The sequence below is a fragment of the Polistes dominula genome, unplaced genomic scaffold (assembly GCF_049000335.1).
Source record: "Polistes dominula isolate Pdom_NZ unplaced genomic scaffold, Pdom_raw_medaka contig_77, whole genome shotgun sequence".
In the NCBI taxonomy this organism is placed as follows: domain Eukaryota; kingdom Metazoa; phylum Arthropoda; class Insecta; order Hymenoptera; family Vespidae; genus Polistes; species Polistes dominula.
Genome location: NW_028301152.1, coordinates 48,551 through 63,417, shown reverse-complemented (window position 1 = coordinate 63,417; position 14,867 = coordinate 48,551). Strand labels below are relative to the sequence as shown.

The window sequence follows — 14,867 nt, the reverse complement described above, 5'->3', positions numbered from 1 at the left end:
GCAATTCATTTTAAAATTGAATTGACGCTTATTAGATTTCTATTGTTCAAGCGTGTTGGCGATCTTCAAGCATTATCGATCACAAACAATATTTTCGTTGTATTACAAAAATATCTGCTATCGAATTTTTGGTATCATTAACGGAATGCATGGAGTTTGATTTCATCTGGTGATAAAAATATAGATAGCATGATCTGTAAAATTCAACTGGTCAAGCGATGCTATTTTATTAGTTATTCAAAGGCCGTGTCCCTGTTAGCGCGTTTTTACTTCCATATATTTTATTCGCCGACAACGTGTTCGAGTGATATGTATTTTCGGTTATGCACTACGAATTTAATGCTTTTGTCGTCACTGGCACACACACACACACACAAAATTTCAAATAGAAGGAATTTATGTTGGACGGTATCGTCCGTCCTCGCACTCGTCTTCAATTCCGTGAGCTTATTTTTATCGGCGTAATTGGTAGATAGTAATAGAGGCGCTATTGTTTAAACCCTTTATAGAAATGATTAAAGAGAAATATAATAAGTAGTTAACGATGAATCATTCGTATAAGTCATTTATATTCTTATATCCCTCCGATCAATTACACATTCGACGATAAAATGAGTCTAATTGAAGCCCATAAATAAGAAAATCAGTTGTTTTATCAAGTAGAATTTTATTTGAATTTCAACTTGAATTCACCACAACGTGTATCACTTTAAGTATTCTGTATTTTTTTGTTTTGTTTTGTTTTGTTTCGTTTTGTTTCTTTCTTTCTTTCGTTCATCGTAAAATGGCGCTTGTGAAAAATAAACGAGTCGATGTAACTCGGTAGAACTCGGTACAACGTAGTTTCGATCCATTAAACCGTACGTGCTAGCAAGTTTTTTGAGGTTGCGCGCTCGGAGGGAGGCAGCAGCCTCGTCCGTGTACACGCATACGAGAAAAGCTTCGATTTTTCAGTGTAGAGAAATGCGCGTGAGTGCAAGTGAGCCGCGAGGAAAAAGGCAAAGCACTAGCGTTATTAATGATCGACATGTTGGACAGTTCGCTTTGATTTATCGGTTCTAAAAAGGAAAAAACAAATTTTTTCCTTCGACCGTAGAAAAGAAATGGAGATAAGCGTTCGAGAGTCTCAGCTGATAGATGACGACGAAAATTTATAATATTTATTTTTTTATAATATGACACTGTTATGCGCGTCCGTGGCGCATATGGAAAACAACTTGCCGTAATTCTCATTATAATCGATTTTGTCTTCTCAAACAACCCTAATACAATATACAATCAATCCTAACGATGCAACATTATACACAAGAGATATTTTATAACGAGAAATTCATATCCGAGCTAAAATGAAATATGTACGAGTTGGCTAAATCAAAAGGATACCTAAAGAGATAATATCTCATCGCACGAAAAAGCTAATCGAGTTCGGACGACTATATTGCCACAGGTTGCCGTTGCCTTAGTAGGACATATCGGGAGGAAAAAGAGTGGGAGAGAAATTGGTACGATAGATGGATGGATGGATGGATGGATGGATGGATAATACGCCAAGAAAGCGCTAGGTGAAAGATAGAATTTCCCTTTACGGTGGTTTTCTCTACGAATGAGAAGCACCGCAAAAGTCTTGTATCCCTTTCGTGCAGCTAAACTAATCGAGTTTCTCTGGCATCCCAACGGACAAAGTGTTCGACGAGAAGCTTTAATCAAAAGTGCTCCATATACCAACCGGTTACCAGTTACCGGTTACCGGTTATCGAGCTTACCGGCCGCGTTCTGTTTCTCCTAAAATATATTACTTACCACGATTGTCAGAGGTGAACTGGGAAGGGAAAAGGAGAAAGCTTGTACAGAGTTTGTACGGGCACAATATCCTGAGCTTACGCGCGTGCTTCCGGCGTAGAGAAAGAGGAAGTGGTAAAGAAGAAGGAGGAAGAGGAGGAAAGAGAAAGACAAGCCGTATCGTTTCGAGGCCGAGTGTGTGTTCTACACACTTGTCTTGTGAACAACCATTTCCTACGACATGTACGTCGAGCTGCTATATTTACCCCTGAGGCTCTTGCGAGAGCACACGACAAGAGAAAGAGAGAGAAAGAGAGAGAGAGAGAGAGAGAGAGAGAGACAAGAAGAGACCCTCGACGGAAACTTGTTAACTGTCGACAAGCTTAGGCCACTCGAAGGCTTCACCTTCCAATTTCGAGTCTTCGTCGTTTCCAGAAGGAAGACGAAGCGAAAGAGGAACGTCTTCTATCCTTTTCTCTATTAGCAGCTTCTTCTTCTCCTCCTCTTCCTTAGACTTTGCTCTGCCTTCCTATTGCCTCTTCCCACTCGACCCTATCTTTTTCTCCCTCCCTCTTTCCTTCTGCCAATCAAAGAATTCGCAGAAACGGAAATGCTTTTCGTTTCTTTAATAAACTTATGTTAACTCGATAACGTGGCAGGACTCAAGTGATACCTTGTAAAACCTTAAGTCGAACCGATGATTTCTAACAATGCATAAATTGAGATATGATTGAAACGAAGTCGATATCTTAATAAAATGTTCAAAAATGATAAACGATTCTTCGTCAAAGGATCAAATCGAACATACAGGTAAATTTAAATCGGTTGGCCATCATACGAACCATCATACAAACCATCATACAAACCATCATACGAGCCATCGTATATCCAGCTAGTTGCAGAAATGGTTCTACTCGGCTTCGAAAATCGTTAATCATCTGTCAATCTCTGGTATTGCAGCTTTATCCGTCCGTCCGTCCGTCCGTCCGTCCATCCATCCATCGTCCAGCTAATTGCAACGTGCACGGGAGGTACACATCAAAGTCACCTCGTCTCTCTTCTAGATATATACTCGATGTGTATGCGTGTATGTGTGCATGTGTGTGTCTGTGTGTGTGTGTTGGGGGGGGGGGGGCACGATCAAGAAGTTCTAAGAGATAAAAGGCTCTTTCGATTTTCTTCGAAACTTTGTAAAAAACTCGAGTCACTCTTGAAGTGTCTGTTTCTAGAATGTTTCTAGAATATAAATGCGATTAATGACACGTTGTTATGCAAAACAATGTGTTTGTTTTCAAATTATTATTCAATTGAAATATTGTATATTCAATCGTATACGTAGATATCGACGCAAATACAATGTTTACGATTATGATTAAGAATTCAATGCTCAAACCATAAATACTATACTATACTATCCCAGTGATAGTAGTTTGATAAACAGCTAATTAGCTGATGGAAATCTCGATGGACGAGAAGATCAATCATTCGTGGAACAAGCTCAGGGAGAGTTGCAATGCTCGAGCGTGGGTGGCATCTTTGCTTGGAAAACTATTTCAATTAAGATACGTTATTGTCCATTTTCAACTGGTTACACTAGTGAAATGTTTGTATAAATGCATATTCGTATATATTGTAGATAAAAATAAGCGTTTGTATGTAGGCCAGAGCCATCGTACTCATATACCGTTGATTAGCAGAAGAGTTAATTGGAGATCCGAGAATTTTCGTTTATTTAGACAAACGAAACTCGTACTAGGGCCCTCGCAAGGGGTGCACTGGTGCACGGATCAATAAAACGATATTTATATTTTGTTTGCTCTTCGTTCGCGAATAACTGAGTCAGCAAAACGAGAACCGAATGTAAAATGGTATTTAACGTTATTCTTTTAACGAAAAATCTCGTTGTTCCATCGAAGAGAAAAAAAGCGTAACACACACACACACACACACACACACACTCTCTCTCTCTCTCTGTCTCTCGGCGTAGAACCGTTCGCAAAGTTTTCTCGAAAGCCTGTATATTCTCGTGTTTAGTATTTATTACGAGTGTTACGTGCCGACCGTGCTCGAAATACATAACCGGTGGGGTAGGTAGCTCTCTCTATATTCGTCGTCGCCAGAGAAAGAGAAAGACTTTCCGCACTTTTTTCGTTCATTGCGGAAGCAAGGAAGGAGAGAACGAATGATAAAGGGAAAAAGTGGAAGAAAAACTAGGGGGAGGTTTGTGCTCGACGTTTGTGCGCGCGTTCGTTTGATATACAGCTAATTGGAGATTGGAATCTCCGAATGTGCGACTTTTTTCGGTCGCAGCGCTTACAAAGTTCGCAGATAAAGCGTACGCGATACGAGCGCATCGCATCCTCGCATTCGCTAACGTATGTGAGATTGGACACACCTGTAGTATTCGCATAAAACACGTTCGTTTCGGGGAAAACCTTCTATGTTATATCTGTGAACGAATGCGAAGCAAAGAGACTAAACTAAACTAAAACTATAGCATTATTCTGTTATTAGAATAAATTTATCTTAAATGGTCTTGTATTATATTTGGATCATATAATTATAGAGTATATATCAACATAGGAATAATAAGTCAATCCCGGTATTAGTTATTGCTCCCCGATCGAGATATGAAATGATACATTATCTATATGACATAGTAACTTGGAAAGGCAAAGTTTAGATAGATCGGACTCAATCGAAACTTTAAATCCTTTCATAATTCCTTATTATTGACTGTATACTTAAAAAGAGGAAACTCTCTTAGACGTTATAGTCGGTTGGGAAAATATGCGCGCTTGCGAACTCTTTAATTATATCGTGTCCAAGCAATAAGCGAATTCAGTGTAGGTACCAACGTACCAACGTACCAACGTACCAGCGTAAAGTGGGACCGTATAGCAACAAGAGTAGTACATAAGCCATTTATCCGATTATAACCGTGGTCTAACTCTCGAGCGATTCTCAGAGCCACTACTAATGCTACTAGTGCACTTGCAAACTAGTGCGTTAGAGAGATGCATCTTTAGGATGCACATTCGTCGGCGCTAAATTACGTATGCTACCCTGACGCAATCCTTCTAGAGAAGAGAAATATTGTAGTTTAAAGATAAAACATAATCGTATCTTTCATTGTAAAAAAGTACATATACATTAATATCTCCTCAAATGTAGATAGTATATATAGATAGATACGTAAGTTAAGAATTTGATCTGGTTACCAAGCAAACTGGCAATAAGGTCGAAACTCTCTGCAATTCGTCGAGTCAACGAAGCGTTCTGTAAAACGTAATCGGGTTATTATATTTTTCATATTTTATTATACTAGCGTATAGGAATATATTTCGCCCGTAGAGTAAAGCTCTCACTGTAACATTCCACGTGAAAGCTCTAGATTCGCTTTTCGTTCATTCAACGCGATGGACGTCGTTCGCTTCGTTTGCAATACTCCTCGTTACAAACGCTCACGGATTACTACTAAATGGAATCCTCCAAACGAACTGTTGCATTCGTATTTTATCAATTTATAGTATTTTCAATAATAATCGGCTCTTAGAAAAAAAAAATCAATTATTCATATTGTAATTTGTATTTGTCTTTGAAATCTACTCGTATGTATACGATGCTTATTACGCGCGAGCCTTTTTCCTTTATATTTTTTTCTTCAACCAGATTTTCCGAAGCACTAGATAAGCACTAAAATTTTTTTCCATCAGCCTAGACGAGATTGTCAAACGAGAACGTTTTTCTCACCCGTGTGCAAGCCCAAGTAATCGATAAAAAGAAGAAAATTTATGATCTCTTATTTTGTTTTAAATGTAAACTACGAAATTTTATATTTAAATGCAATTTGTAGGATATTTAATAAACTAAAGTATATCGTTGCTATGCATAGGTTAATGCATTAATAATGCAATGGTGTATAATTTATAGAAATTATTTTCATTAGCTCTAACAATAAGATCCAATTATTTTATTCGATTAACTAAATAAATCTGATATAGCATACATTTTAAAAAATAATTTTATCGTAATTAAAAGCATTTACTTCAATAAATTACTGAATATTAATTGCATAGGAGTACTGGATATACGCGTAAATATCGTTGCGAATTGAGGAAAGTGAAATAAAACCGCGCGTTAACGTCAGTAAACATTAACAAACTAATACCAATGTCTCATTAAAACGTAAACATTTTAGAAAAAAGTTCAATGAAAATACTGATTAATTAGGGAGAGCATCTTTACTAAAAGAGGATATAACACATTACAAGCAATAAGTTAAAGAAAATGTAAAACAAAAAATATATGATACCTATAATAAGAGCTCATCTAAACACGTCTGGTCGGAAGCTAAGAAGAACGACGACTGAGAAGGGAAGGGAAGGGAAGGGAAGGTAGGTAGAGGTTAAACTTATCGAAACAACGGTTTCTCGGTCATCATTTAATGTTTTGTTTGTATTGTACATGCGTAAACCCTCAAGTGCAACATGTGTAAAAGAAGGAGAAAGAAAAAAAGGAAGATAGATAAATAGCGAGCGAGGGTGCTATTAATGAGGAAGGAAATTTATATGAGAAAAAGTTAGAGCTGCCAGTAGAGACAAGTTAAAACGGAAAAGAAAATATTTGTGTGAAAGAAAAACGTAGGCTCTCTTTGGGTGTGCTTACGTTACAATAAGTAGCACCAGTGCACGCTTCGTATGAAAAGCTCGACGGGTAAGAAAACTAGGTCGAAGGAGAAGTGGGTATGAGAAGAGAAGGAAAGAGGACCAGAGGGCTCCAAAGTCTGAGATGATGGATGAGAGAACATACGAGGTGAGAGGAGATTCCTAGGTGAAAAATAATGCGATTCTCGCGTGTAGGACGGAGGATGAGTGGAGAAACGGGAATGCTTAACGTAGAGATGAAAAACGAAAGACGGAGGAGAAAGGAAGGGAGAAACGAGATAAAAAAGATAAAAAAAAAAGATGGAAAGTGTTCCCGGCATTTCTATAATACTTCGTTTCTGGAAATGACGATTTGTCAGAGACACGTGTATTTCTTGAAAGATAGGAGAACACGAGACACGCGAACAGTTACTCTTCTCGAGAGCGGTAAGAGGAGTAAGAAAAGATTTAACACGTTGTTGTCGTTTCTTTGACAACAATCCTACATTCAAATCCACGAATTAACAATTGAAAATAATTTCATAAATATGAATATTCTAAACATAAAAGGTATATATGCGTATGTACATATTTCTTATTCCAACGAATAAGTCGAGTCATTTTATGAGCGACTCGCATAAATACTCGTTAATCAGTAGAATTTTAGTCAAATTCTTTGAAAAGAAGATTGAAAAGTTAACTAACTAGGAAAGAGAGGTGGTAGAATGAGAGATTAGTGAGAAGGAAAGGGAATAGCAAATAACGGCCGACGGGGGGAGTAGCGGCGGATGAGTAGTGGCGCGTCCAGGAAACAAGTAGCCACTGATTACGACGATGACAAATGGCAACGTGGGAATTACAAAATGAAGGTTTAATAAGGTATGAACCGGATCAGCAGGCATAGGCTACCCACTGGCCACTGCGCGTTCCCAGCAGTAATTAACAAATCCAATTTTAATCGACAGCTCAATCCGTGCAGTTACGCGGAGTACTCGCCGGCAGAATCTCTTGATAACGCGCAATCGTTATGCCACCTACTTAGCAAGAGACAGACGACCATTCCCTTATCATTTTATTTTGATTATACTAGTTGTTATTAATACATAAGAATAAATGAGCCGAATCGACCGAACGAAATGAATCGACGGTGATTCGCTCGTTCGCTGTAAAAGAAGCCTTCCATCCAAAGTGTTCGAACCATCGATTGCCACCCACCCACCCCCTGGTGTTACAATGAAAAATTCCTAATAACGCTTCGATTCGCTCGAATAAAAACGACAGTATTTGCATTTCCATCAAATTCGCTTAATTCTAAAACCGAAAGGGATACGCACTTGTACAATAGGCGAAAAAAGGTATCTGTATACCGAGTGTCGTTTAACAACTTGGTGGAAAATTTAGCAGGATTTTATTTAAAAACATGATAATTCGTTTAAACAGTAAGTATAAGTACAGAACTATCATTCTTATTGTTAGTACACGATACATTAATTTCGTTAACATAAAAATTCTTAGCAACTGTAACTAGATGCACTCCTGCTAAAAGGAACAAAAATATAATCCGATCTCATTACTAAGGGCACCCTGCTTTTAATCAATATATATATATATATCTCTTTTTATCCTTTTGACTCATTCTAGACAAACATAATCATAATAGATCGCTTTTGTAACATTTTTTTTTATTTTCTATTCAGATGATTTGTAATTTGATGTTGTGAATTGTTATTTAAGTGTCTTGCGACCGAATATTAACGCCAGTTTCGTGAAAATCTGCCGAAAGAAAATACTTGGAAAATTTCAAAGAGTTCGACGGAAGGCGTTTTTGCATTGCTTGAATGCAGAAAAGTTTTTAGTTACCATACATTTTTTAGTTACCAGAAGCAACTTGTCTCATTTCTTCGAATTAAGAACTTGCCTACTGTGTAATATGTTTTGTATAATATGTTAATAAGACGTAAACTAATTTTTGAAAGTGTTAACAATATAATAATAATATTTTTATTAAGTAACAACCCTACAATTATCCTACACCTGATATTCTGCATTCGTCTCATTCTCTCAAAACTTAGTTTTTCGAAGGTTTCACTTCTAACACGTGTGATCTGCCCACATGATATATTTTTTTTTTTTCACTGTAAAACGTACTACACCACTAACTGGGAAGAAACAATCGATACTCCACGGAGCATTTAATGCATGCGATCACGCGTGAAACGCGCTTCGTGGAACGCATAGTGTTACGAAGAGACGTAGCTTAGGGAGAGGGTAATACACGGTAACGCATGCACAGTTACCTTCGTACGCTACCTTTCTCCATTTGGAAATTTTTCTAACGGAAAAATTGTAAATACCATTAGAACGCGGTAATTGTTTGCGCACATCAAAACTCTCACAGCGGCACATCTTTAATCTAGGCACTTAACGAATATAAGCTTATTTAAAAAATTCGTCAAAATATTTCGTTTTATTGTTTCAGAGTGCATCGTCTCCGGGTGCCAGCAACGATGGCCTCACGAAACAACAGCTTGAACTTATTCAACAAATCATGCAACAAACGCAGCAGCAACAACAGCAACAACAACAGACGTCAGCGCAGCAGCAACAGCAACAGCAACAGCAACAGCAACAGCAACAACAGCAGCAACAACAGCAGCAACAACAGCAACAACAACAACAACAACAACAACAACAACAGCAACAGCAACAACAGCAACAGCAACAGCAACAGCAAAGAAATGGTTCGGCAATTGCACCGAGCACCACGCAAATCCAGAAAAGTCAAAAGCCGTCGATCAAATCAAACGCATCGCTCAGCAATCTATCAAATAATTCCGGAAGTTCTAACACGCCTAATAACGCGCGATCCAGTCCAAAGCCGAAAGCTTGGAACCACTCGCAGGTGAGTTTAGCTTGCTCATTATTTCTTATTTAGAGTAGCAACGATAAAGCCTCTTCGAATAGAGGACAAACTGCCGAGCTACGCCCTGCTCAAATCTTCCTCTATTACTGCTTTATTACTCCTCTACTCAATCTCGTTCTTTTTAATCGACACACATTTACCACTATCTCTACTTCAATTTTTACTTTGGTTTACGCGAAAATTACATTTGACAAATTTTTCTCTTATTTTGATTTCATAAGACTATATTATAAACATGAAGAACGGCTTGGTCAGATTTACAATAAATTGGCAAGCCGCTGTTGAATATTAAATGATCCAGTACAAATTGTAGTAACGAAATATTTGTGAATAGAGATTTAAAGTGTATCGACTCTACTACTCTGCTTTCTTCTTTATTGGCGTTGTTGTTAGCGAATCAATGGATAAGATGTTTTATTTGAGGAAACCGGTGCGAGTACAATCCAATGAGAATATCTGGCGGCCATGTGGTGGAAAGTATATGTGGGAAGGCCAGATCAGTTCGCCTTAGATGAAAGAGGATCAGCTATCTTGACTCGAGCTGCAGTTCCTCCACACCGATTTAAGTAATGTAAATATTTAGTAAATGAACGAGACTATGTGAAAATTGAATATGACGAGGTCGCGTTTAGGAAAATTAAGGATACACCTTGTCATTTTGTTATTATTTCATGTCAACAAAGCTGTTCTTTTATCGATCGATTGGCCAATTATCCAAATATTGTCACGACGAAGACGGTCGCATAATGCTTACGTAATACTGACTTGTTGACACAAGAAATTTATCAAACGCGTCAGTCAACTCTCTAACGGTTTGACGAATGTATCGATCCAATAATTGTTACTGAGTATGCCATGTTCTAGCGATAAACTGTTTGCTCTCCATACAGACCTCCTACTCACGATGGACACTGTCTTGTGGATTTCATTAATTAAAGCATCAATTGGTCGTCGTTATTACGATGGGAAAGTCAAATCGACGGGGAACCGATGTTTTACAAATTCTACACAATTCTCTACAATTGTCCGAATCGTCGTGCAAGCAGTAAAATTCAATATTCGATCGTTACAGTGTTTGGTTTAGATGGAAAAATAAATTCTAGAAATAATATAATATACTCGTATATTTATATATGGGTAGGTTGAAAAGTTTCAAAATTTATGATGAAAACTTTTCAACTCATCGGAGAGTGATGGTAGGTAGGCTCCAAAATTTTCAGCACACCCATGTATTTCGTTTTGCTTTTTTTATTGACTTGCATTTTTCCATTCCTCTTTCTTCCAACTTTCAACTCGCTCACTCTTTATCCGTTCTCGGCACCTAACTTCATTACATTAATGGCATAATAACCATTGCGGCCGGTAGAAAAGCTTACGCGTCGAAACGTCGATGTCTCTAAACAGAGTAAAAAGCTTTGGCAGGCTAAAATCGATCGAATTCTCATTAATATGCATGAGATCTTGATCGATAGAAGAACGCGTTGAGAACAGAGTAAAGTGATAAGAGTAATGAAGGAAAGAAGAAAGAAAAAAGGAAAGGAAAGGAAAGGAAAGGAAAGGAAAGGAAAGGAAGAGAAGAGTGTCGCGTCTGCTCGGCAAAATGCTTTTCAAGCAAACCTACGTCTTAATTACTTAGAAAAGCAACAACGAATAGGCCTTTAGAATGATCGATAATCAATTTCAAATAATAATTACGATTATTCATGATATGTGTTTTCCTAAAATTATACAATTTCTGAAACTAACACACTTACATGCAACATATACATACGTATGGAGAAACGAATAGTTAGCAACAAATAAGAATTATGAAATAATAAGCAAATACGAAGTAATTGAAACGTTTGAGTGTCGTTTGTACCATCCTAAACATATCCTAAGTTTATGTCGTAGCGGAAACCTGAACAGAACCGCTTATGAATCCAATCCTTTTATGCAACACGATGGATATGTTGCAAAATTGCTAACGCTCGCATCTGTTACTTTTCTCATTATTTAGCACATGCGGAGCTATATTTACCAGTCATGTCAATAAACACGATATTGCCTCTTTTTACCTCTCATTGTCCTTTTAATTAAAGCAGCATTTTATTAAGCATAGTTATCAACGAATTTATAGATATCGAATTTAAATATATCGTCGTGATATTCGAAAAAATGAAAAGAAAAAATAGAAAACGGCATCGGACTTGTTGAAGACAATATCATTGGAATAATAATAATCGTCTACATCTCCCTCGAAATCTCTCGCGGATAGTTACAAACTACCAGTTAGATCCTACCGGAGTGTTCTTAACTGTAACGAGCTTACCGCTAACAGTCGTTGCACAGTTATGGTATACGTTCCAATTTAATTAACACATTAGATACAATACTCCCAACTGAAAGCGCCAAACTACGCTAATGCATTTTCCATAGTCGGAAAAATATTCCCAGGAGCTTGCATCTTCTTTCATCATTGAATATAAATTAAAAAGGAATTTTCGCACTTTTGAGTAGAAACATTTAGGAAAAATGAACGAAGGAAATATATAACGTAAACTTAGCGAAAATCGAGAACAATATTCCAAAAAAGAACTCGGGCGAACGACGTTTTCCTCAAATTATTATATTAGAAAGAAAGTTAGAGAAAGAAAGAAAGAACGAGAGAGAGAGATAGAGAGAGAGAGAGAGAGAGAGAGAGAGAGAGAAAAAGTATAACGTAAAAGAAAAAACAAGGTAAGGGGGATAAAATGGAGAGATGGGAAGACAGGTCCTGAAAATCCTCAGGGGTACGATCGTAGATTTCCCGTATCTTCAACGTATCTTCCCACAGTAAGAACCGGACAGACCGGTGTCACGTCCGCCCTGTTAAACAGAAGAATTCCTCTCTCTTTCTCTCCCCTTTCTCCAAGACCCCCAGTGAATCGTAAGAGAAGACCCCCAGCAAGTCCACCGGCTCTACCGAGGACAAATCCAACGCGCGCGCTCCTGCGTTCTCGTATTCGATATTTTTTCTCTTCCTCTCTCTCTCTCTCTCTCTCTCTCTCTCTCCTTCTTTTCTTAAGTTTGCTCGACCAATGACAGACGCGATATCTCTCCCGATTCTTCCATAAACTTCCTTTTTCCTCGGCCAATGGTCGGCACACAGATATATATTCTTTTTGTCTCTCCTTCCTTGATGGCCTTGCCTGTTGTGTGCCACGACGATGGGCACGCGCGTCCTTTCACGCTCTTGCGAAGGAACTTGGTGTCCGCAGCTGCTGCCCGCGTTATTTTCTTTTCATCATTTTTTTCTTCCTTTTTTTCTTCCTTTTTCTCTATCTCTTTTTCGCATAGAATCGCGAACGTGATCAGAGTACGTTGAGGAAAGGAGACCTTTTAAAGCTCACCGCAAGAGCACGTGTATCCGTGCACTTCCTAGCTCCTCAGCATTAACGTGCCGATGGAGATTTAAATTTCAAGTCGAATGAAAAATGCAAATCCACGAGTTACTGGTTCGCTTGAACTCTTTTTTATTTCCGTTTCTCTTCCGCCATCCTTTTCGTTATTTTCTGGGTCATGGACAACCGTCGGAAGATAACTCGTTTTTCGATCTCCTCTTCTTTTTTAACTAATATTTTTCGGGGAAATGGATCTTTATTTTAACTTTCTCTAAATTAGTCCAATTACTCTTTCCTATAGGTATATTCATTGTAATGTATTAATATTAACGAACAAATTCCTCTTTACTATAAAGTAAACAATTGCCGAGCAAGCTATGTCGACGAGGAGGTGGTATTATAGGCGGGAAAATCGTTAACGGAAAATGTAATTGGAAAATACTCGACGCGCTTCGATCGATCTTTGTTTGCGATACATGCCAAGTGAAGGCAAGTTATTGCAAGAATTCTGATCTAGATACTACCCCGATGCTACTCTACGATCTTGTGTTTATCGTATAAACCTTTTTTTTTTTTTTTTTTTTTTTTTCAAGAAAAAGAATAAGGTCCTCCTCCTCTTACCCATAATCTTATTTTCCTGGTGAGCGCCGAACCAACGAAAAAATCAAAAGAATCACCCCATTCCATTGATTATGTTCTTCAATACACACATGTATAAGTGCGAAGTAATATACAAAGTAATCCAAGGGACCAATTACCCTTATCTTTGCTTGTTCAAAGCAAACGAGAAGGAAGAAAGAAACTAATCGGTAAGCTACTTATTCCTAAGTATGCTGAGGAACAAAAGAAAAACGGAAACCTCTATTCTACGGTTCTATAAATTTGAATAATTAATTATGTGTAAATTAAAGAAAAACATTAGAAGAAATGGATTTTGTAATGAATTATAGGTACGTTCAAGTTTTGTTGATATATTTTATTTTCTTGTCATTACCAATGAAATACAATAGATTAAATATTAATAATAGCAAAAAGTCGGATTAAAAATGCGAATCGTTATATCACTTGTTATTATTTCTTTTTGTTTTAGTTTCTATTTATAGAAAAATATATTAGCAAGATAACTCAATATTCCTGGCCACGCGCGATGAGAACGGAATTCTTAATTGTCCCCGAGTATATATGTATATTGCGCGAAGCGAGATACATCAATTCGAAAAATAAAAAACGCAGACGAATTGATTCGCGAGAGTACGCGAGAATACGCGAGAGTTAAATGGAAAGCGAGCATTGATGAATATAGACGAAGAAAGAAAGAATGAGATTAGCTCGGAATACTGCCCAATGGAAAATGCATATTCATTTAAAAGTGAAACTCACAGGTCAGATAAAAACGTACTATTAATGCATCAAAAGAGTCAATACAGAGAAACCATTATATGCGTTCTTGTTTAGCTTTCCGTTCGCGTGCGTATGCATTTACTGTGTTTCGGTATTTTTCCAAAAATATTGAAGCCTTTCGTAAGCTTTGTATAAGTCGTTCTGATGAAACACGATTGAAAGAAGAACAAAATGGACAGCATAAAGGTTAACACAATTCTTCTTCTACCTGCATCCTTTGCAGGGAAGCCACATCAAAGTAAGCTTTCAATCGAGTTTCAATTAAATCCTGAGAAAAACGAGAAAAATAATAAACTTGGCTCAATCGAGAAAAAATAAAAAAAAGTGCAAAAAATTAGAAAATGGAGGGCAAGTATTACAAAAAATTAACAAGAAGAGATTTTGAAAGGACAAGAAAAATTTGTTATAAAGAAATAGAAAGTAAAAGTTTTGTAGTTTTCAAAAGCTTGAAACAAAAAAAAACAATCCATGTACGATATAATATTAGAAATTTCATAAAACATTGAAGAGTATTTTAAGAGTTCGAAATAAAAACGAAATGAAATTTAAAGTAATATCATAGATACAATTTGTTGCATCGATGCAACGTTTTTCAGTTTATCGATACATCAAATTCTATTGTAGGGAAAAAACAAGAGTCTCGGAATAAACCTTTTTCCATTGGATTGATAAATCAGGAAGCGGAAAAGTCCTTGACGCTCTCGCAGTGCTCGAATGGCGCGCATCTCTGATTTCCAGAACATGGTCAGCGTGCCA

The 14,867-nt window shown here is 37.3% G+C and overlaps 1 protein-coding gene across 12 annotated transcripts in view; it reads left to right on the top strand.

The window, feature by feature from the left end:
• The window catches only part of LOC107071147 (uncharacterized), a 162,099-nt gene that overhangs the window by 116,433 nt on the left and 30,799 nt on the right, over positions 1–14,867 (top strand). For all 12 annotated transcript variants that reach the window (XM_089178039.1, XM_089178041.1, XM_089178037.1 and 9 more), the window contains one exon: positions 8,905–9,327. In XM_089178039.1, coding sequence (XP_089034165.1) covers positions 8,905–9,327 — 423 coding nt within the window. The remainder of the gene's footprint in view (positions 1–8,904; positions 9,328–14,867) is intronic.